Source organism: Apodemus sylvaticus, chromosome X (genome assembly GCF_947179515.1).
Source record: "Apodemus sylvaticus chromosome X, mApoSyl1.1, whole genome shotgun sequence".
Lineage (NCBI taxonomy): Eukaryota > Metazoa > Chordata > Mammalia > Rodentia > Muridae > Apodemus > Apodemus sylvaticus.
Genome location: NC_067495.1, coordinates 39,260,991 through 39,286,622, shown reverse-complemented (window position 1 = coordinate 39,286,622; position 25,632 = coordinate 39,260,991). Strand labels below are relative to the sequence as shown.

The window sequence follows — 25,632 nt, the reverse complement described above, 5'->3', positions numbered from 1 at the left end:
GGACAGAGAGAAGAGAGGAGCAAGAGAGGCCAGAGAGCAAGGAAGGGCGGAGAAAGCCTGGCTGTAGCCAGGTGACTATAGGGGTAGAGTCTAGCCAGAACACTAGGGGCCTGGGTCATTGCCATATGTGACTGATGGCCACAGGATTATGGAGTTGAGTCATCAGTCTGGGAGCATAGCTCACAGGTTCTGCCCCTTGTAGAATGCTTTTTTTTTTTTTTTTTTTTTTTTTTTTTTTTTTTTTGGTGTTTTGGATTTGGTTTTTTCGAGATAGGGTTTCTTTGTGTAGCCCTGGCTGTCCTGGAACTCACACTGTAGACCAGGCTGGCCTTGAACTCAGAAATCCGCCTGCCCAGGATTAAAGGCACACGCCACCACCGCCTGGCTAAAATGTTCTTCTATTGGGTCTCCAGAGTGTCCTTGCTTCAACCCGGGTACAGACTGCCCTACAAGGTCCCACATATTTGTTACCTTTTATTTAAATTTTTATCTTACTTCAGAACCTCTAATATGGATTTGGTGGTGGTGGTAGCTGCAGCACCCACAGCAAGGGCTGTTTGTTGGATCTCTAGTTTCCTCTTCCCAGTGTGGACATATTGAATAAATATCCTTTTTCTGCTTTCCACTGAAAATGTAAGTGTCCTAGCCACCTTTGCCTCATGTATTGATTTCTATAAATTGTAAAATGATCATAGCACAGTGGGCAGAAAGCCATATTTCCCCTATCACCAAATTGTAATTCAATCCATTTTCCTTTGTCCATTTTTATTTCTCTTGGAATTGTATAGAGAAGCTAAACCAAGGAAGTTTATGAACTCAAGCACCTAGAAAATAGAATTATACACTCTTTGAATGCTGGAATTATGAGCTTGTTCTGTTGACTTTACAGGGTTTTTATTGTTTGCATTTTTGTTTGTTTGTTTTTTAGATAGGGTCTCACTATATAGCTCTGACAGGCCTTGAACTCAGAAATCTGTGTGCTTCTGCTTCTAGAGAACTGGGATTAAAGGCATATGCCACCATGTCTGGCTTTATAGAGATCTTAATACATAGATTAAGTGAAATAGTATAATGGCCTTAATGCAGAACGGAGACAGCAAAAGGAGATTTTCAAATCTTCTCAGTACCTGTTTCTTTACTTACAATGAAAAGAAAAAGTATGTATCTAAGAAACAAAGGATTAACAGAAATAATTTCACTCTTTAGAAAGTGGAATACCAAAGTGACAAATTTCCAGGAAAAAAACCTGTAGTACATTATTTCCAGATGGAACAAGATGTAGAGGTTTCTTTTTATCTATGACTCTGTGTTAACAGATATCCTGATTCAGTTTGATTTTTGGCTTCCAGGACAGTACAGATTTGGGGAATCTGTGTGGTAAGCTTTACACAATCTGTTGATGTTGAGTAGTAATTCTTAGGCACCCAAGGCTTCCCCAAATGAACTATAAACTTTGCCCTTAATAGTTTAGAATGGAATGGCATTCTAAAATTTTTTGGCCCATGTGCCTGCTTATCAGCATTTCTTCCAGGGCTGCTTGCTTCCGTCTTTGGGAGAAGGGCCAGTGAGTCAGATCTTTCAGGGTTTGTTTATAGAATGGCCATTGGTCTGAATCAGGTAGATTCAAAGTGTGGCCTTTGTCATGGTCACTTCATTGGCTGCACTTTCTGTTGTATGTCTAGGCAATTTTAGGAAGCATTTTGAGCTAATTTCTAAATATATAAAAAATAGTATATACTATACTTCTGGCTGTATTGCTGTTGCTCTACTTAAAAGGTATAAGACATTTATTATAAGATCTGCTTATGTAAATATTGAAGATATTTTTATTGCTTTTCTTTTGAGAATTACAGAGTAAGCTTTTTTTTTAACCCTTTAGTCTCAAATCATAAATGATGAAGTTTCTGGTCAATGAATTTGTTTTTATCTTAGAGATACCACAGTTCATTTAACTCATGTTTCTTGGCACTGGCTAATAGGGAGAATATCTCTTTCTTTATCAGTGTTACAGATTCTTTCTGCCAGTTGTTTTATACAAACTTCAATCTTTTATATTTTATATTCATAATTTTTCTCTGTCACGTTTTCCTCAAATACTTTATTTTAATAAACTTCATATTATCTTCTTTTATGATATCATTTCACTTATATCTTGTTTAATTTGTCTGAAAACCAAGTGGATAAATTGCATTTGATACTGGAATATTATATTGAATTGTTGTACAGTATTTTTCTTTAATTTGATGAAAGTCTGTGGTACCAAATTTGGTGAGATCAAACATATAATTAGGCCTATAGATAAATATAGCAACAACTAATCATACAACAACCCGTGTAGTGAACACTTGAAGTTTATGTAAATTATATCGAGTCTTCCTTTTCAAGCTTCCCTGAATCTTAGTACCTTTCAGGAGGAAACCTTTTAGTGAGAGAGAAAACAGTGACCTACACATATTTCACAACTGAGTAAGGAACAGAAGACAATGACCTGATTAAAATTGCCTTACTGGTGTCATTTACCTTGTACTTACAATCTGTGGTCTAACTCTGCCACTGTCTTGCTATGCCCATTTCCCATAGGCTAGCTCCAATGATGTTTCAGGTAGGCATCAGTCTATAAATTGGTTAAATCAATTTACTTATATATAAAAATCTAGTAGTATATTTTTACTTATATATAAAAATCTGTTTAATTTCCCCCCCCAAAAAATATGCTTACTGCAAGGGATAAGATAGTTGACCAGAGATTTCCACATATTTAAAAATACTGATATATTGCTGCTGCTGCTGCTGCTGCTGCTGCTGCTGCTACTGCTACTACTACTACTACTACTACTACTACTACTACTACGACTCTGGATGTAGTTTCAATTAGATCTCATTCCTGGCTGGCTTGGAATTATATAGAATAGACTAGTAGAAACTCATAGAGATATGCCTGCCTCTGCTTCTACAATTGCTAGGATTAGAGGCATGCTATATTATGTTTCTTTATTGTATATGAAATTTTAAAAAAACATTTTATTATTTTAAGAATATAAGTGTTTAGCCTGCATATATGTCTGTGTACCACATGTGTACCTGGTACCCGAGGAAGCTAGAAAAGTGTGTCAGATCCCCTAAAATTAGAGTTACAGTTTTGAGCCATCATTTGGGTTTTTGAAATTGAATCCAGATCTCTGTAAGAGTTGCCAGTACTATTAACTGCTGAGTCATTTCTCCAGCCCACTGCTACATTATTGCTAACACCAAAAAATAAACCAAATTGTTAAGGGCTGACAGTTTTAATTGTTTAGATCTACCACACTTTCTCTTTAAGTAATAAAATATTTAAACCATAGTTGAATTATTATATATGAGTATAATGCAGCTATTAACAACAATTCTGAAATTTTAATTTATAGGAAAGTTCTTAGAATGAATCATTCCAAAAAGTAGATCACAAAATAGAATATCATATAAGCTCAACTTGTTAAAACACATTAGTATGTTTAAAATATAATGATAAGTCTATAATATCAAACACAGTATATATGATTTCTGCAGGCATTAAACAAAATAGGACTTGATGAGATTATATTTCCTTTTAGGGATTAGTGATTTTTTAGTTAAATACGATTAAGCTTATTTTCTAAATGATAGAATTTTCTTTGACCTTCAATTCATAGTTCTTTTGCTTTTTCTCTGAGGAGTCATAGCTTTCTAGTTCAATTAGATTGAAAAGAGTTTAAAACCAAAACAGATAATTCAGGCTTACCACTGAATTAGGTTTTAGGTTTTCTTTGTCTTTTGTTAGTGTCACAATAATATAATCTTCAAAGAATGCATCATGAATTTCTGTGAACTGTTTTTGCACAATGAAATAGCACTTCTTCAGGGTTTTTAAATTTTGGTTTTATAAACAAACCTACTCTTGTGTTTTTAGGGGTTGTAAATCTTACTGTTTGTGGAGTAGTAGTTTAATTATTTGGAACAATTTCTCTTAATATATCCTTAAAAGATATTTATGGGACAAAGATCTTTGATAAGAAAAATAATTTCATTATTAAATATTGTTAAGGTGCTTGGGTTTGAACTTAGAGACTTGTGTATGTTAGGTAAACACTCAAAAATGAGCTATAGCTCTAGCCCTCGAATATTATTTTTTCCTGGGAGCTGGGTAGATTTTGAACCCAACAGAAACAATTATTGGAGGAACTATATATAAATATTGTTTATTTAATGATTTCATCATTGAAAATAAACATTCTCTGAAGGTATATAGATTTTTATTTTATATGTCTGCATCAGTACCTGCATATATGTATGTGTATGTGCATCATGTGCATGCCTGGTAGCTAATACAGCCAGAAGAAAGCATCAGATTCCATGGAATTGGAATTACAAGTAGTTGTGAACCACCTGATAATGATTGTTGGGAACCTGAACCTAGGTCCTCTGCAGCAGCACCAATCACTCTTAACTGCAGAGGCATCTTGGCAGCTCCATATTCAATCTTTGGAATTGAGGTTAATGTTTTAATTGTGTAGGCAGGCAATTGAGTTTTCGTTCTTTCAATGACTTTAATGTAATATCCTTAAGTATTTTCATTACAGTGGCATGATTTGTGAGATAGTGATGTAATAGCAATACATAGCTTAGAAAGGACTCTTTCCTTTTAAGGCCTCCAAAACATATCAAATTCCTTTCATATGCTATTTGCAGTGATTATTCAATATCTGTTTTGGTGGCGTACAATATAATAATGGCAGAATTTTAATTGTGGCAATCTATTCTGCTTTTCTAGCTTTTGTTGTGTTGAGCTCTTTACATATGACCTAATTTATTTTTAAACCTCTTATAAGACCATATTTAAAAATAACTTTTTTGCATTTCAGACTAAAATTCTGTGCTGTGATGTGCTTAGTATTTTGGAATCCAAAGCCACAATTTTTCAACTTCTTTTTCACTTACATATGGTGTCCATTAGGCATTGATCTTGTCCAGTAATATTAACTTTCTCTAACTGATTGTTCTGTTATCTGAAGAGTCTTATTAAAATTTAATGAGTAAAGTAAAAATAAGCAGCTATACTATGGTACATTCTGGTAACTCATAAAAGAAAGAAAAAAAAGAAGGAAAGTAAAGTCTAATATTGGCTTCTGAGGTTAAAGATAGGTTAATATACCCTTGCTGGCTAATTCAATAGTATCTGTAAAGGATGGATTTTTGACTCTTGAGGTATATATACCACTTACAGGTAGACAGGTATGATACCTGTGTGTTTATGTAACATTTAGTGTTTTATCCTAAGAGCACTGAACTGCCCTAAATTACACAGTTCTATAAAACAGGCTAAAGACCATCTATGTCCTGTTTTATTCCAAAAAGCCTTTCTGACTGTGACTATGGGTAACATGTTTCTAGTTCTTTCTTTCTTTCTTTCTTTCTTTCTTTCTTTCTTTCTTTCTTTCTTTCTTTCTTTCTTTCTTTCTTTCTTTCTTTCTTTCTTTCTTTCTTTCTTCCTTTTGTGGTTTACTCCAATCTACTAAAAAGATTCAGATTTTACAAGTTTTTGTCTTCATAATATCTCCTGCCCCTTCTTGCTTTGGAGGTTCCTTTTCATTACTACTTTTCTAGTTTTCATCCTCAATCTTTATAAACTGGAAGAGATAACTATTGATATTTCCACTAGATGTTCTTTATCTTTTAAAAATTATTACAGTTTGTGTGTGAGCACATGTACATATGGAGGTCAGAGGACAACTTTTTGAAGTCAGTTTTCTCTTTGTACCTTTACATGGGTTGTAAGGTTTGAAGTAAAGCTGCCAGACTTGAGTGTTAAGTACATGTACCCCTTGAGCCATCTTTCTGGCCCTCTTTGTCTTAATGACTGTGATACTGCTCAAAGCTTCGTTTTCAAAAAGCCATAGAAAATGTTTATACAATTATGCCTGTTTGCTTATTTTAAAAGTATATGCTCTGCCTGGCTTCCTGTCTCGTCTTTGAGAGTTTGAGATAGTATAATCAAGAGTTTGATGCCAACCTGGGCTACATAGTAAGTTTGAAGACAGCGATGATTACATGAGTCCCTGTCTTTAAAAACCAATGAAACAAGGCCAATGAGATGTCAGTGGATAAAGGCACTTGCCATGTATGACTGGTGACCTGACTTTGTTCATTGGAATATGCATAAAGAGAAAGTGGAGTACTATCTCTACAAAGTTGTTTTCTGACCTCTAAATATGTGCTACAACACAAATGGCCACAAATATAGAGCACAGATGCATGTGCACATATATGTGTAGATAAACACAAATAATAAACTAAAACATTTAAAACAGAAACAAAAGTATATACTTCAGTGGGTATGACTTAAAGTAAGTGATGTAAAAAAAAATCTCCAAAAGACCAGTTAACACATATAAGTATGTTAGATTTCTCACTCAATAAAAAAAATGTATAGCATACTACTACTACTTTCTTCTATAAGAGTACTGAACAATTTTTTAAAAAGGTCTTTAAGAATATATAACAACTGGAAGCCTGTTATTTGCACAGAAAAATAGTTTCATACAAATAAAGCTGAATGTAGGCATGTCTATTAATAAGTAATTCCAATTTATAGAAATCGACAGTCATATTTTCAGTTAAAGACAAGAATGTATACAGTACCGCTTATAGCAAACATATCTGAAATAACTTAATGTTCATCAGTAGTAGAAAGTGTAACAATGACCCAACATAGAATCAGTAGTGAAAATGAATGTACTCCAGGTTTATGCAACAATGTGAATGAGTCTCATAAGCACAGGACTGAGCAAACAAAGCTTGACCTAAAGGACTGCACACTGGTGCCATTTTTGTGACATTCAGAAACATGTAAAACTAAGCTAGGCATGTTATCACACACTTGTAATCTTAGCACTGAGCAGAAGGAGGTAGTGTCAAGACAGAAGAATTATGAGTTTGGGGCATGCTCTAGATAGAGTGAATTCAGGACAAAATTAGGGTGTATGGCAAAACCCTGTCTTAACTACCCCTCTAAAAGTCATGAAGAACTCCTCTACTGTGTAAAATGAGCTGAATAAGCCTTGTCACTACCCTTGTTAGAAAGTAAGAATTGGATATATGGAGGACATCTAGGGCTCCTCCATGAAATTTTGTTCTGTGTCTTAATCTGAACATTTTGCTTATATGGGTGTCTTTATTTTGTGAGAATTCAGCAAGTTTTATTGTTCTCTATCTTCTCTGCATATTTTGGTTATAGGAGAGTGTTTATTTTGTGAGAATTTAATAAGGGATATGTTCATGATTTCATGCTTTTCTTTTTGTGTTACCACTCTGCTGGCTGTGATCCTTATGCTCTACCCAGATAAACATTTCAGTAGATGATGAGATGTGTTATCTGTTGTTTGCAGTTGTGAACCTTTAAGTGCTAGTGCTGTGGCTGGGCTACCAGACCCAAAAGCTTATAATCACAGTCCTTAGAACCAGAGATTTATTGTGCCATGTTTTAAACTAAGCAATATACAGTTAAGTACTAATGGCCCTGGCACTCTGAAGATGCTCTAATCCTTGGCTTCCAGCATTAGTGAGTTCCAGCATAATTCAGAATCTACTAGTGTTAAGATCTTTAATGGGTATTGGAAACATCAGCCCCTACAATGGTTAATATTACAGCTCTTGAGCCTAAGGCTTTAGAAGCTTTACTAGTGTTACAGCTGATGGGCCTAGTCTGTTGTGACTCTCAAGCCTTGGTAATATCTAATGTTAATACTCAGGCCTAGAGTGTTAGAGTGCTTGGCAGTTCCTTAAAATGCTTCCAAAGACCATGAGCATTCTTGCACCCATTTACCGACTTCAGTCTTGTCCTGTTCTCTCTCTGGAAGTCTACATCTGTCCCCTTGGCACTGTGGCTGCTACTTCCTTCATCACTGCTGCAGCTCCACTGCTACAGCTATTGTATGCTTATCATGTTACCAGTGCAGCCCATTCTTCTAATGACGATGTTTTAAAGTAGACAGGAACAAAACACTATAGAGAAGCCTTTTAATGGGTTCAATGTTGCAACTCCCAGGAGAAGTAGTCCATTTCCATCACTTCCTCTCTCCTCCAGATTCACTTCCTCTGTTTTCCTTCAGAAAAGAGCAGGCCTTCCATAGATATCCACCAAACACAGCATAACAAATTACAGTAAGACTACACAAATCCTCATATCAAGGCCGGATGAGGCAACCCAGTAGAAGGAAAAAGTGGGCAAAAGAATCAGAAATAGTCCCGAGACCTACTGTTAGGAGCCCTACAAAAATGCTAACCTAACAACCATAACATAAATGCATGCATACCCACATAGGCTCCATGATTGTCACTTCAATCTCTTAGCCCATATGAGCCCTTCTAGGTTGGTTCTGTGGGCTGTGTTCTCAGGCCTTGAAACCCCTGGCTCTGGCAATCTTTCCTCCCTAATCTTCCATGAGGATGGGGAAGTACTAGGAGAAATTCAGGGAGGGAGACTGTGAGCAGAATATATTGTATGAGAGAAGAATAAATAAATACGGTAAAAGAAAAAATAAAAGACCTGTCAAATGCCACCAACTATTGTTATTTTTTAACTTATAAACTTTTAGATTTATGATTTTTTATGTGTTTAAATGTTTTGCCTGCCCATTATGAGTACTACATGCATTACAGGCAAGTCAGGAAGAGGGCCTTGTATCATCAGGGACTAAAGTTACAGGTGGTTGAGTTACCATGTAGGTGCTAAGAATGACCCTCGGTCCTCTGCAAGAGACATCAATTCTCTTAACACTGAGAAACCTGTACCATTGACACTTTTAATTAAAGAAAACATCAGATGGAATATGGCAAATCAATATAAAGTTAGCAAAAATTCAACATAGAGCTAAGATTGCTAATACATGTAACAACAGTTAATACTATTTAACAATGATTAGCAGTGATTGACTCCTTCACTAGGACCCCAAAGAGTTGGATCTTTCTTACCTACATGATATGTATGCTCCATCTAAAACTATTACTTAAAAATGATATATGGTATATTATCTATCTTATCCTGCCCATTAAATTTTGCCAAGACTTAGCAGTTTTAATCAGCAGATGTGTTTTTCTGAGAATCAGTACTCCAGGAGCAGTTTAACTGGGTGGTTTTAGTATAGCATATTCATTTCATATGACCCTCAAGTTGTTGGCCAGGGCTACAGTTATTTGAAAGCTTAAAGGTTTTGAGAATCTGCTTCCAAGATAGTTGACTCATATACCTATTGAGGCAAGCCCAAGTACAAGCTGTTTATATTAACCAAAGCTAAAGCACACACACATTCTACCACACACAGAGGTAACATTTTCTATCAAATCTTATAATGGGATAATACAAAGTGTTAATTGTGACTTGAAAATATTTTAAGTTGAAAATGCATTTAATACATCCAATATATCACATATGCAGCAATATAGTACACCAAGTTTTGCTTGGCTGAATTCTGTCTGTGGCTCATTGCTACTGCCTAACAAAAACAAGAGGATCAGATTATATATTACCAGCCTGGAATGAGATCCAGATTGAAAATTCATGTGCATTTATTTTGAACATATATATCTTTAATATAGTTATGAAGTTGAAAACTAGTAAATTGACCCATTGAATGTCAAGAACCATATATATAATGTTTCACATATATATGTATATATTTATATAGTTAATATGTATATTAAATGGAAGAATATTACAATTATACTATGTAGAAATACTTTTGTAGATTTTTGTGATTGGATTATTTACTGATTTAGTTCAGCTTTTTTGAATCCAATTTTATTGAGGTTTAATTGATGTAAATTGTTAAAATGTTTACATTTGAAGATAAATTTGGAAACATTTTGAATGTATACATCTACCCATAAAATTATTGTCAGTTAAGGTAATAAATAAGCTGTCACACTTCCCTGCCTGCCTTAAAAAAAGCTTTCTTCTTCTCCTTTGTAATCTTTCCTTTCATTATTTATTTTTTGAGGAAACTCCTAATGTAGCCCAAGACTGGCGTTGAAATGGTGCTTTTTTTTTTTTTTCAGTTTCATTTGCTGTTCAAATTAAAGGCATGTACTGCCTTACCTAACCTCATTATTTGTGAATAAATGTTCTCCCTCTTCATATGCATTCACACATACATATGTATGCATAAATACATATATACATATATGATTTTGTATATATGGCTTATTTCTTTCTAATAGAATTTTAATATGGATTGCATTGCATCTGTAGATGCCTTTTGGTAAGATGACCATTTTTACTATATTAATCCTGCCAATCCACAAGCATGGGAGATCTTTCCATCTTCTGAGGTCTTTGATTTCTTTCTTCAGAGATTTGAAGTTCTTGTCATACAGGTCTTTCACTTGCTTAGAGTTATACCAAGATATTTTGTTTTATTTGTAGCTATTATAAAGTGTGTTGTTTCCCTAATTTCTTTCTCTGCCACTTTTTTATTTGTATAAAGGAAGCCTATTGATTACTTTGAGTCAATTTTGTATCCAGCCACTTTGTTGAAGGTGATTATCAGCTGGAGGAGTTCTCTGGTAGAACTTTGGGGTTCACTTATGTATACTAGCATATCATCTGAAAATAGTGATGACTTCTTCCTTTCCACTTTATATCCTCTTAATCTCCTTTTGCTTTCTAGTTGCTCTAGCTAATGGTTCTCTTTTTAAAGTCTGTGGGTCCTGGGATTGAACTTGAGTTGTCAAGCTGTATGATAACTGTCATAATCCACTGATCCCTCTCATTGGTCCTGTTAAATCACAGTTACATATAAATTCATTTCTCTGCCTGATTTAATACTCTAACAGGAGAATGTCATAGCAGGAATCTTTGAAATGTAAATATTTTCACTTGTATATGCTATAGAAAAAGTCTAATGACTTCTGCCGTATGATATATACCAACTATTATGTCATAAAGAAATTAGTAAAAACCAAGTACCAGAAGATCAGAAGTAGGTCTTGCATGATGGTGTACTTTTATAATTCAACTTGGAAGGTTGAGTGAGGCAAATGGATTTCAAATTCTAGATCAGCTGTGGCTTTATAGTAAGACCCTGCCTCAAGCAAACATATAAACAAACATAAAAATATCAGCAATAAAAGCAACAGAAATACTTATCTTACACTATTATTATTTAAATAGTTTATGTTCTTTCCTCCCTAATGTCTTTTTTTGGTATCTACCACTATTGCTCATTATTTAATGTATATTTTACTTATATAACTAAAGTGGCACATACATAATTTTGTATTTTTCTCTGTAGGCTGTAACTTTCATGAGATCAGAGAATTTTTTTTTTTTGCCCGTATTGTATACTGCCACACTCTGAGGGACTAGACATGGTAACAGAGAAGCAATATATATCTTAGTAGACAGGTGTTTGTTGAATTGAAAGATGACTGTGCTGATTATGATTGTCTATTTCTGTGTCCTAAGCTTAGGAAATTGGAAAACAGGAAAGTGCTCTTTGATCCTATAACTTGGCTACTATTTTGCCACAGATTCTCCAAGGTATCTCAAAATTCAGAAATATTTGATGTGATTTTTGGTACTTCTACCTAAAGCAACTACATGTATGCATGTATATATATGATTTGTTACATAATAAATTTAAAGTATCTATAGTGTTAATGATTTTTTAATGTATTGGTTTATGTATTTTAAAGGTAAATATTAATACATATTGTTCACTTATGACATATATCAGAATTTCAATATTTTGTGTGAGTTAGTGCAATCTTTCTTTTCACTGTAGACAATGGTGCTGATGAAGTGTACATTGCTCAGGAAGCAGCTAAATGTTAGTGGGATTTAGAAGAATTCAGCAAGCTTTTAGGGAGTCGGTTGTTTTATGACCACAAGGGCATTGCTTAATGGTTTTCACCGCAGTTAGAACAGATATCTAAATATTGTGCCAACTCATAATGCTTTGTACCATTGATTTTCATCTTTATCTTTCACTCATTTAGTGTGCTAAAGTTGTATTGGACTCTTTGTTTTTCTCTAATTAAGCTCCTTTATTTACATCTTAAAAATATAACACACATACACACACACACACACACACACACACACACACATATCTTCACAAATTCTACCCTTTCCTGTGACAGTGATCATTTGTGTTATTTGCCATTAACTCTCTAATATTCAGGAAAATTACTGAAACATGATATTAAGTCAAAATTTATTTTGGCTTTGAGACACAATTTCATGAATTCCAGACTGGCCTTCAACTTGCTATGTAGCCAAGGATGACACTGATCCTCCTGCCTGCGCAGCCTACTGCTGGAATTAGAAGTACATATCACCATGCTGAGTTTTAAATGGGCCTAGGAATCAAGCACAGAGCCTTGTGCATGCTAGGCAAACAGTCTACCAACTGAACAACATCTCTCACCCTTAAATAACTATTTAATGATTAAAGATTTGACTGAAAAAATGCCAGATTTGATGTAAGAAAATCATGCTAAAATCTTGATCTGTTAGTAACACTAGTGTTGTATTAGTCAGCTTTCCTTCTCTGTGATGAAATACCTAAGAAAATCAACTTAAAGAGGGAAGAATTTATTTTGGTTTCAGAAACTTCAGTCCACAGTCACTTGATTATTGTTTCCCTTCTTGTGGTAAGCCAGTGGATGTGCTGAAAGAGTGCTGCACTTTTATGGCTGCCGGGAAGCAGACAACAATAAAGGGAACAGGGACAGGATGTGTTCTTTTGGGACATCCCTATTTCATGTTTTTTTGGGATCTATTTCATGCCAGTAGTTTCACATTTTAAAGTTTTTGCTACCCTTGAGTAGTATCATTAATTGGTGACCAAGTCTTTAACACATGGCTTTTGTGGTTCATTTTTTACGTTCAGAGTATCACAAGTATCTCCATGAAGATTAGCAAATTACAGTATTTCATTATCAATGTGTTGAGGCATTAACTCAGTCCTGAAATGCTCTTATCTATTAGCTATTTGAACATGAGGAATTTGATTTCTTCAAATTTTATCAATAGGTATTTTTGTTTCTTCTTTATAGAGTTGTTTTGGACCCTGATACGATGGTCCAAGTGAAATTGCCTTAAAACAATGCACATGTATGCAACATACATCAGCTGAACCTTTATTATTTGAAGGATTTGCTATCATCAAAAAAGAAAAGGGGGCGGGCATTGGTGGGGGGATGAGGGGAAATGACACTCCCAGAGGCCTAATGGAACAAACATTTGCAGGTATGGTGATGCAGGTGTTTTGTTACACCACTGAGGGGACAGGGGGATCTCTGAGTTCCAGACTAAACATTGTATAATCATGTCGTAAGACAAAGCCAGACAAGACAGGACAAGATACATCCTTTCTCTTATGGAAGAGCTCTCTGACAACTGAACATATCTATAGCTTAAGGAGATGTCATAAGAATGGAAGGGTTCAAGAGACTATCTTATCTCTAGCATGTGCTATAAGGGTCCTTTGGCCTTCTAAACCTTACATTAGAAGAGCTGTGGGATATGATAAAGAAATTAAACATTAGGACTATAAGCAGAGGGCCAGAGGTTATTGTAAAATGAATCAACATGCAGGGGTGGGCTGAGAAAGTGAGCAGTTTGCCTGATCATTGATGACATCCTTGTAGTTGAAAACTAATGACAGTGTGGATACAGATCTCCACAAATTAAAATATAGCCTGCAGTGTTTTGAAACTAATAGCTAACTCTAATTGAATCTCAGAGGATTATTAAAAGAATAGCTAAAAGGAATTGGAGACTGGGGAAAAGAGGGCAAGTATTTGCAGAAATGACAAAGACCACAGTTAAAGAATTGACATCCCAAAGTTTAATAGTTATTATAGCTGAAAAGAGATCAAAATTCAAAGTTCTGCCTGTAAAATAAATGTCATACTACCCTCTGTCTTAAGCTGTTATTACTAATTCTGAATGCATTGAACCATAGTGACCACATGAAAGCCAAAGGAACCAGATGGAACCAAAGCATTTGGGTAGTAGGTGCTAAACCTAACACCTTCATGATCCTATTACTGATTCCAAGAACTGTTATAGCTTTTTCATTTAAACTTTCCTCAAGGGCTATGGTGCTAGAGATGCTTCAATAATCCCAATATGGTGAAATAAAGGTTTGAAAGTTTAAATGAGTTGCCTAAAATCAGATAGTAGTTAGCAAGCCAGGCATAAATTCTAAAGCCTAAACTGATTTTACCTTTTGTTAGAAGTCTTTATTAAATTGTATATTACCCACTATTTATTCATTTACTTATTTTATCTTTCATAACTTAGATCTTATTGGTTGAAAGTCAGGATACAGACAGTTTAATTCTTATAAAATTCCTAAGATACATATAAATATTCCAAAGAGCCATGCTCCTATTTAAATTTTACTATTTTATGCATATGTTTTGTAATATGTGTATCTGGTGCCTGTGAAAATTAGAAGAGGGAATCTGATTCCCTGGGACTGGAGCCCCCATTTAAGTTTTGAGGGTTAAATCCAGGTTCTCTGCAAGAACAAATGCTCTTAACTTCTAAACCAATTTTATAGCTCTTGTGTTTATTTTAAACAGTTGCTATACTGATGTTCTCATTTTAAATTTGTCCACAGATTTTCCTTGAGAAGATCTCACATGACTATCAAATGTTCATATTCTTTTACTTTCACTGGTTCACAATTTTTTATGACATACATCCCATATCCTCAAATTTTCTTTCTTCTAGAGCGTTATCAAAATTGTTAGGAAAACTGACTACCACAACCAGAATATAGGGTAGACAATTCTAATAGGGAAAGAACCAACAAATGCCTTTGTTGTTGTTTGTTGGGAAATAATTCTGCTAAAACAAAACAAAACAGCAACAACAACAACAACAAAACCAGGAGAAGTAATTCAAACTAATCTAGATGTAAACACATGACTGTGACTCCAAATTATACTGCTTTGTACTGAGGAGTATAAAACTAGTCCTTCTCTGTGGACTAGTTTGCTTGCTGGCCCTGAGACAATGACAGTCTCTCTGATTCAGTATCCTGCTATCTTCTGGTTCTACCTAAGAGTATGCAACCAGCAAATGACTTCACCTCTTAAAAATTATTTACACTTAAAAAATGGGATGAAGTAGGCCCCCTTTTTAAAAATATTGCTAGAGCTCCTAAAAACTCATATTTACAAAATAGTTAATAAGAATATTCCTCTGGCTTGTTGAACCAGGAAGACAGGGAGAACTGAGAGAAAGCATACGTGATCAGTTGGATTTGGTCTCTTTCTCTTTGGCTCTAGAGGCTGGACTCTGCTTTTCACTGTCTTCCTTTTTGACAGGTAAATATTTAGTTTCTTAGTTAGCCACTCCAGCCTGTTTGCTTTTTGCTAACCTTTCCCATTATGTTTGCACTTTTTGTCTGATGCCTTACTCTTACTATGCTGTAAGACCATGTTAACTATCCTGCTACAGTGAATTCTTTGCTCAATATCATACAATGAGTAGCTAGAATGATCAATTTTGAGTTTATCATTTTTGTTTAGGTATGTGCAGAATATTTTCCAATGCTACCTTGGTAGGAGTGCCTTGGCTTAACAAAACTTGGTGGGGATCAGTGCATTTAGGCTCCTTTTTTCCCTTCCATGGTGGACTTCTCCAGGGACATCATGGGATTTGTGAGGCCACCTAGGTGGCTGAAGAACTACATAGAACAGGATTAGAGTTGTATCACTGCCCCTCAGTTTCTTACCCACTAATACTGCACTGGCCAGTTACCCAAGTCTTTGGCAAAAGTGTCCTTGTTATTATTTAAAAGGCAATGCTTTCCTGTAATCATTACTTTATGCATCTATTTATCAAGAAATACATACATATATGTATATGTCAAAACATTGCTCTCTGTCTATTTAGACATAAACAGTTTAAAAAACTATAATAAAAATTCACATGTTGAAAGGTAAGCAGAAAATACAGCATAATTCTCAATATCTTTCTGTTTAAAATTATATAAAATATGAAATAAGATATATAATTGTTTTACCCAATTGAGAATATTTTAACTCACTAGACTATAAAAGAGTCTCACAATTTGCCTGATATTTTGAACTGGTTATTTAATTGGTGTTCAAACTGTTTAGTATAGCAAAATGTTATTTGGTATTTAGTAAATTAAAGCAATAGCAAATCCCTGATATTGATGTAAGATTAGTCTGGATACATGTGCGTGCATGCACACACACACACTCACACACACACACACTCACACACACATACACACACACATACTTTAGCTAACCTAAAGTACTATGTGGGACATGATATTTCTGTAAAGTTGTCATTTTGTTTTTTTTTTTCACTTTTTTTTCATTGAAAAGGAGGTTAAAACATTTTTGATAAAATTAAAGATTTACATGGAAAACATTTCTGACAAAATTGAAGAAATATATAGAAAATACATTAAGATTGACAGTTTTCATCAAAAATTGTACAGATAAAATGGTAGGCATAAAAATATTTCTAAGTTGATTGAAATTGGAATTATAAACATTTTCTGATAAAATTGAAGCTTTACATGGAAAATATTTCTGATAAAAATTGAAGAAATATATAGAAAAGCACATTAAAATTGACACTTTTCATGGAATAATTAAAGAGTAAAATGGTAGGCATAAAACATTGCTAAATTGAAAAAGTAAGTAGAAACATTTTATAATTGAAGATTTATGTGGAAAATATTTTTGATAAAATTATAGAAAAATGTACAATAACATCTTAAAATTGAAGATTATCATGGAAAATTACAGATAAAATAATAGGTATAACAATATTTCTCAGCTGATTTAAAGTGGAATTAAAAACATTTTTTGATAAAATTGAAGATCTACAAGGAAAATATTTCTGATAAAATTCAAGAAATACATATAAAAACACGTTAAAATTGACTATTTCATGGAAAATTATACAGATCAAATGATAGGCATAAAAATATTCCTCAGTTGATTGAAAGAGTTACAAACATTTTCTGATAAAATTGAAGATTTATATGAAAAATATTTGTTAGTCTATGTCTTTTTATTGGGGAATTGATTCCATTGATGTTAAGAGATATTAAGGAATATTGATTGTTGCTTCCTGTTATTTTTGATGTTATTTTTATGTTTATGTGGTTATCTTCTTTTGGGTTTGTTGGAAGAAGACTACTTTCTTGCTTTTTCTAGGGTGTAGTAACCCTCCTTGTGTTGGCATTTTCCATCTATTATCCTTTGTAAAGCTGGATTTGTGGAAAGGTATTGTGTAAATTTGGTTTTATCATCGAATATCTTGGTTTCTCCATCTATGGTGATTGAGAGTTTTGCTGGGTATAGTAGCCTGGGCTGGCATTTGTGTTCTCTTAGGGTCTGTATGAGGTCTGCTCAGGATCTTATAGCTTTCATGGTATCTGGTGAGAAGTCTGGTGTGTCACTTGCCCTTTTTCCCTTACTGCTTTTTATATTCTTTCTTTGTTTAGTGTATTTGGTGTTTTGATTATTATGTGATGGGAGGAATTTCTGGTCTTGTCCAGTCTGTTTGGAGTTCTGTAGGCTTCTTGTATGTTCATGGGAATCTCTTTCTTTGGTTAGGGAAGTTTTCTTCTATAATTTTGTTGAAGATATTTACTGTCCCTTTAAGTTGTAAATCTTCAGTCTCTTCTATACCTATAATCCTTAGGTTTGGTCTTCTAATTGTGTCCTAGATTTCCTGGATGTTTTGGGTTATAAACTTTTTGCATTTTGCATTCTTCGACTGTTGAGTCAATGTTTTCTATGGTATCTTCAGCATCTGAGATTCTTTCTTCTATCTCTTGTATTCTGTTGTTGATGCTTGCATGTATGACTCCTGAATTCTTTCCAAGGTTTTTTATCTCCAGAAATGTCTCACTTTGTGATTTCTTTATTTTTTTTACTTCCATTTTTAAATCTTGGATGGTTTTGTTTAGTTCCTTCACTTGTTTGTTTGTGTTTTCATGAAATTCCTTTAGGGATTTTTGTGTTTCTTCTTTAAGGGCTTTTTCCTGTTGACCCCTTTTCTCCTGTACTTCTTTTTTTTTTTTAATATTAAGATTTATTTATTATGTGTACAACATTCTGCCTGTGGGCCAGAAGAGAGCACGTCTCATTATAGATGGTTAAGAGAGGAGACTATGTTCCTAACCTCTGAGCTCTCTCTCTAGCCCCTTTCCTGTACTTTACAGGAGTTATTTATGTCCTTCTTGAAGTCCTCTATCAACATCATGTGATGATATTTTAAATCCAACTCTTGATTTTCTGGTGTGTTGGGGTATCTGGGACTTGCTGTGGTGGGAGAACTGGGTTCTGATGTTGCCAAGTAGCCTTGGTTTCTGTTGGTAGTGTTCTTGCACTTGCCTTTCGCCATCTGGTTATCTCTGGTGTTAGTTGGTCTTGCTGTTTCTGGCTGGAACTTCTCCTTGCTATGGGCCAGTAAACCTTTTTCTGTACTTCTGTGAGACCAACTCTAGTCTGGCAGGGTCTGTGCACAGAAGGATGTGGAGCCACTTGGCTCCTTGGTGCAAATGGATGCCAGAAGAGAAGACTCCTGTCCCAGGAGCTCCACTATCTGCCCTGTGTGTTCCTGGTTGTTCCCCTCCAGAGAGCAAAGTTGTCATTTCTAAATTATACTAATCTATCAAAGCAATGAAATTTAATAATTTAAAACACAAGTGTAAAGTGAATAAAGGCTGTAGCAAAAATGTAATCTAGTTGAAAAACCATTAACTACGTGTAGGTAGATGAATTTTTCAAAAGAACTTAACATTGGGCACTACCTCAGCAGTTAAAGGCAATTTTTATTCTTGCAAAGGATTCAGTTCTGAACCATCTGAAATGGTAGCTTTAGGGGATTCAATACCCTCTTCTGGTCTTCTTGGGCACCAGACATACATGTGATACACAGACACATACAGGCAAATAACCCATACACATATAAAAATATCTAAAATATAGTCAATTAAATCTTAACCCTTCAAATTAATATGACATATAGATTTATTAGCATTTTTCTTAACTAAGGGTAACTATGGCAAATATTATATATCCTGAACATTATTTGTTAAGCAAACATACCCTAAATCTGTTTGTATAAGCTGTTAGATCTTTCATTGAGAATAATCTTATAGGAACCCCCTTAAATGTATAGTAGAAATATTAAATATTTTGTGATAATTAGTCTGATATACACTATAAAGTAAGTATTTGTATCTAATAGGTACTAAACTTCATACAATGAGTTCAGTGAGACGATTATTACATCTTCATCAAATAATGAAGGAAGGTGTCACTACTTATATTGAAGAATGATTAAATTTTTATAGAGTAGACAATCTAGATAAAACAGAGTTAAAACTGTTTAAAGTATATTTAAAATGGTGACTAGAGGCTGTTTTGACAGGGTCATATCATAGAGGGATAGAGTTCCACATGTGTCTCTGGCTATGTATCCCACACTGGCCACAAACTCACCTGCCTTTGCCTCCCGGGTGCTGAGATTAAAGATATACATCACTATTTCTTGTTGGTAACATTACTTTGCAGGAAGGCAGGATCTAGTTAGAGAGAGAGAACAGTGGGTCTCAATTTTCCTAATGTTTCAAACCTTTAATACAGTTTCTCATGTTGTGATGCCCAGCCATAAAATTATCTCATTGATTCTTCATAACTGTAATTTTGCTACTGTTAGAAATATTAATATAAATATTTGATATGCAGGATATCTGATATGTTACCCCAAAAATGGTAATCACCCACAGCTTGAGAACCATTATTATAGATGTTATTTAATTTTAGGTTATATAAATACATGGAAGACTAATTATTTTTTATTTTGTTTTACTTCATTTGAGACAGGGTCTCACTATGTAACGCTGGCTGGCTTGAAACTCACTATGTAGCCAAGGCTGCCCTTAAATTCACAGAGATCTGACTTTCTTTGCTGGGATTAAACATGTGCCATCACACCTAGCCCTATTTGTAGTTCTTAATATTTTGCTAAAAGGTACTTTGTTAGTTGTTTTTAAGTATATTGTATTATATAGGAAATACTACTTGGCTTTTCCAGGCAAAATGTTTTATTATAAAAAGCTATTAATATCTCTAGTGTATACCTAATTACTTTGGCAGTTAAAATATTTCCTATGGCTAATGTCTTCCCTCAGTTTCTTAGGATGAACAAAATAATGTATTTTATATGGTTAACAAAATGTATAACCAATGGACATAATATCATATATAATTATATATTATTTTTGTATTTACATGACACATTTTAATGATTGCTTAAATAATTAAAAATTAAAAGAAAATTAATAGTTAAATAATTCACAATTATCCAGTGCTTTAAACAAGATATAACTTTTTAAAATGCTTATTTATTTATTTATTTATTTATTTATTTATTTATTTATATCTTAAGTGCTGCCCCCCTCCTGGCCCTCCTTCACTGAGACCTTCCCCCATGCCCCTTCCCCTTTTTCTCTGAGAGGGTTGCCCCCACTTGAATGTACCCCCACCTTTAACTTAAAGACTCTGACAGATTAGGCACAGTCTCTCCTACTGGGGCCAGACAAGGCATCCCTGTTGTTGGGGTACAGATACCATAGTCAGGCTACAGCTTTAGGGAGAGCCTCTGCTCCAGTTGTTGGGGGAGAGTGGGCTGCAAGTCTGCTCTTTAGTTTTAAGAAAGGGACCTGTCTGAGAAACATGATTGAATAGTCTTCATGTTTACAGAAATGTAAACCTTTAAGTGCTCCCCAACCATCACCACCACCACCCCACTCCACACCACCACCCCACTCCACCCTATAACCCCCCCACACCTCTCAAGTGAAAGGAAATTAAAGTTGAAGGAGCATGTTAAACCTTGGCAACAGAAGAGAGCTTGACTTGCGGTGATGTGCATAGTAGGCTATGAACCCTGAATATTTAAAGAAATCATTTTGTTCAAAACAAGCTTCTGATTTTTTGAAGTTTGCCTCTAGATATCTAGATGAGGTTGCTGATGAGCAGGTATTGACTTTTGCTTCCTCGGTTTCATCTTCTCCAGATGACTCTTCTTACCATGCTGACCTCTCAAAACTCCTGGCTATGTCTTATAGTTCTTTCTTTCCTTTGTGGTTCCCACTAAGAGTAGAAATAGGCTTGTTTTTTTTCTAAAGAGATTGATTACATAATAGAGAAGAAAAAGCAAGAAATAAAACAGCAACGACAACAACAACAACAATGAAATCAAGATGTTCTTCCAGATTTTTTAAAGCATCTTTGATATCGTTGTTGCCAGTCAAGCTGTCCTCACCCCTTAATTGTTCCTTCCCCATAGTTGCCAATGGTTGCTTCTTAAAATCCAACTTGAGACACTACCCTGCTTAACTCTTTCAAGTCATCATGTGTGCAAGGATGAATTAGCCTTCACTGTACTTGCTTTTTCCTAAAGCCTTCCCAGAATCATTTCACTTGAAAGGTCAAGAGGCAACTGGGGCTTCAAACTCCCAGTTTCTGATGACAGCATATACAGATCACTTCAAGGACAAATTCCAGTGAGTGGGACAATAGTTCTTACCCTAATTTAACTTAAAGACTCAACCTATTTATTGACTAGTGTTTTTCATAAAAGTTTGTTACACTTTTTATGGCCATATATTAATTATATAATAGTGGATCTTATGACAGTTTTGTTATAATGCATTTTTATTATATCACCCTTCATTACCCTTTCCCTTTCACCTCCCATTTTCTCAGTCCTTCTTCCAAGCTATTAATCATTCATTCATTCATTCATTCATTCATTTTTTTCTGTTTTATTTGCTTGCTGTTGTACTTTTGCTACATTTTCTCATTATCCAATTTTTAAATAGTATATTATTTGTTTTGTGTGCATTTGTGTATGTTCCATGTGCCTGTGGAAGTCAGAAGAGGGAGTATGATCTGGAACTAGAAGTAAGGATGGTTGTGACTATGTGGGTCCTGAGTATCAAACCTAGGTCATTTTTAAGAATAAAAGTTGCTCTTAATCATTGAGCCATCTGTACAGCCCATCATCATTTTTAAATTTGAAAAGTTTGTTGGCAAGGAAATTTGTATAAGTTTATGTCAGCATTTCAGATATTTATTTTATCAAAGAGCCTTCCTTGCTTTTGAATGACATAGTTTTTAATACCTTAAAGGGTATCCAGAGCATGCTTAAATGCATGCACATATATATGACAAAATATATACTATATAATATATAAGAGTATAAGAGTATGTATAACTTGAGTAACCTATGTGTAGCACATTCTTCCATTTTGTGAAGAATTTGAAATAAATATATGATTTGGTGCCCTACACCTAGTTATCAAATTTCAGTCTGGCATTTATTTATTGATTTCCCCTACTGAACTTCAAGTAAGGTTCCTAATGAGCTGATCATAATTTTTTGCACACACACGCACACACACACACACACACACCTACATTCAGATGCTAATCTACACATTGAGAGCCTGACAAGTGACTGGTAAATAATATGTAGATATTAAATAATAAATAGTAAATAATAAATTATGTGTGGAGTTAACTAAAGCAAAAATCATGTGTTTTGGCTTCTGCATATGATGTATATTGATGCTTTTTTCACCTATAAAATAGAATTTCTGTTTTGCTATGTTTACCTTTCTTCCATTTCCACTGCAATTTGTGTGCTTTCTGTACTTCTCTTATGCTGTTGTCAGAAATCCATGATCTTTGATTCATGATATTTATTGGAAATAACTGTAGGCTGCTTTGCCTCATGGATAATTTGATTTGGGGAAACCACTGTTTGACACCATTCAGGAAAATGTTACACTGTAAAGGGTATTGTACTTGTCACAAAGATAATGAAGGCAGTGACAGGAAAGCTAATAACATGGCAGCCTAATTATTAACATTGAGCCTTTGGTATTTTTGCCTGTCATCTTTTATTGATATGGCTATCCTCCTAAAATTTAAGCATGCATCCAAATTGATGAGTTTTATTTGGCAGGAGCAAAAACTATTACCAGATAAAGAAGATCAGAGTAAGTTGATATAGACAGCCTGTGCTTTCCAGAATACTGTTTCTGCCCTCTGAGGTTAGATATCTGAGGTTGGGAACACAGTTTTGTTAGGGAACAAGATTAGAATGCATTGAAATGAAATGCTCACACTGACTACATCAGCTGTAATAGGGCTTATCTGATGTCGTGACTCAGCCACTGTGAATCTGATTGTGTATGTGTTCTGTTTTGTACAGAGAATCCTCATTGAAGACCTTTCAGAAGCTACAAGAGAAAAATGGGGAGGGGTAAGTACTTCTTTCTTCCCTTTTAAAATTATTTAGATTCTCTTAATAATAATTTAGTATAACAGAGAAATTTAGTCTAGAACTATGTTTGTAGATGCTTAAATTATGTTTTTACTTGGTGATAGAAAAAATTGTCTGATTCAACACTGTGTAGAAAAAGACCAATATACTATGTGTTACTCACTGGTTCCTTTTAATTTTTTTTATTAATCATTTTATTTGCTTACATTTCAATGATAACCCCCTTCCCAGTTACCCCTCCACACACATCCCACCTCATCCCCTTTTCTCCCCTCCCCTTCGCTTCTATGAGGGTACTCCTCTACCCACTCACCCACTCCCTCCTCAACCCTCTAGCATCTCCATAGCCTTCCTCCTCTCCCATTGATGTCAGGTAAGGCCATCCTCTGCTCCATATGTATCTGGAGTTCTGGCTTCCTCCATGTATGGTAGAAGCTTTGGTTGGTGGTTTAGTCTCTCGGAGCTCTTTGGTGGTCCAGTTAGTTGATATTGTTCTTTTTATGGGGTTGCAGTCCCCATTAGCTCCTTCAGTCCTTCCCCTAGCTCTTCCATTGGGGTTCCCAGGTTCAGTCCTATGGTTCTCTTATTTTTTCTGATTTTTGATTTTGTTGTTGGAGGTGGTGGTGGTGGTGGTACTGGTGTGGTGGTGGTGGTGGTGGTATTTGTGTGTGTGTGTGTGTGTGTGTGATAGTTCAAATATGATATGATGTAAATCTGCTCAAATTCCAACTTCCTGACAAAATTACCCATATGACTTGATCTTATGTAAGTTTTGTTAATAGTAACACAAATGGGCTGGCTCAGTCATTCAGAACATTCACTGATCTTTCAGAGCACAGGTTTTGGTTCTCTGTATCTACATCAGGCACCTTACAACTGACTTAAACTCTAGTTTTAGGTGTTCTAACACCCTGTGGCCTCTGTAGGCATGTATGTACACATTGTATACACAAACTCATTCAGGTACACATGTATTGATATACATAAAAATAAATCGCAAAATCATTTTTAAAATCTAAAAAAGTAATATAGTAATACAAATCAAAATGTCCTATTATGCAGCCAATGTTTTTAATATTACTTAAAGAGGGAACAATTACATAAATTCTTGGTGCTTATTTTTGGTTTTTCATAATGGTATTATGGATCTTGGACAATAGAACTATTTAAGTTCATTTTGTTACTAATATGGGCCATCTGTCACAATGACTTTATAAATCTAATTCATATACATTATAAAAGCAACGTGCTTAACTCTTAATAAAGAGTATTAAGGGAAATTGCGCTGTGGAGTACTATGTTAAAAGTCATATGAATCCAGTGTTTAAAGGCCTGAATTCAAATTCCATGGCTACTAATTCAGCTAAATCTCAAAGTTTTCCTAAATGGAATTTTTTTTGCCATCTTTGAGGTAGAATTAATGCATCCTGTACTTTCACCTTCAGGAGAATGTGGGTAGCATAATGTGATTAATATATGTGAGTGTTTAGAGCTATAATGTCTAATAGCATAAAGCAGTGGTATCGGCTTATTGCTACCTTCATTGAATAAGTGTATCTTTATTTGTTCTTTTAATGGTCAATTTAATGGTCAAAATAAAGTTATTTGTTCAGAATCTTTAGAAAGCCACAGAGCTTGGGGTGGGGCTCTGAAACTCACTAAGAGCTCTGCCTTAAGATGCTTACTTTACCATCATGTATCTTTACGGGCAGCCTCAACATCACAGCTCACTCATAAGAATTCTTCTTGCACTTTGTTGCTCTTATATGCTCCAGAGCTTCCTTTGGAAGCTGATTTGTTTTAGAGATCCCCATTATTTCCAAACATTCTCCAACCATTTACATTTTTTTTACATAAGTAGTAATTTTAAATACAATAGGATACAATACATTTTAGGATTAATTCATATTTGCTGTATCCTAAAGTCAGCTGCCAATTGAAGCTTCCAGAGTATCTCATTGCTTGGTCCTCACTCAATCCGCAAAGCTATAGGCAGATTTGGAGAATTTCCTAGCTGTTGGCATCTATTATCACCATATGGAAAAGAGCTGCACGAAGTCAAGGGGCCTATTTTTTCTTTTTTCTTTTTTTATTTTCAGACTGATCATTGGTCACCAGCAAAAGGGACTCCTTTAAAAGATGCTAGAGCAAATAGTGATTCAAGGTCAGGCAAATAATAGAACAGAGCGTAGTAATGTAATATAATCTGCAAAGATGGGCATATTTCCAACCTGGAGATTGAA

General features: G+C 34.7%; 1 protein-coding gene across 2 annotated transcripts in view; it reads left to right on the top strand.

Annotated features, from left to right (window-relative positions):
- The window catches only part of Prrg1 (proline rich and Gla domain 1), a 124,762-nt gene that overhangs the window by 37,296 nt on the left and 61,834 nt on the right, over window positions 1-25,632 (top strand). For both annotated transcript variants that reach the window (XM_052171488.1, XM_052171489.1), the window contains exon 2: window positions 23,318-23,368. In XM_052171488.1, the coding sequence (XP_052027448.1) occupies window positions 23,359-23,368 (10 nt within the window). In that variant the 5' untranslated portion in view covers window positions 23,318-23,358. The remainder of the gene's footprint in view (window positions 1-23,317; window positions 23,369-25,632) is intronic.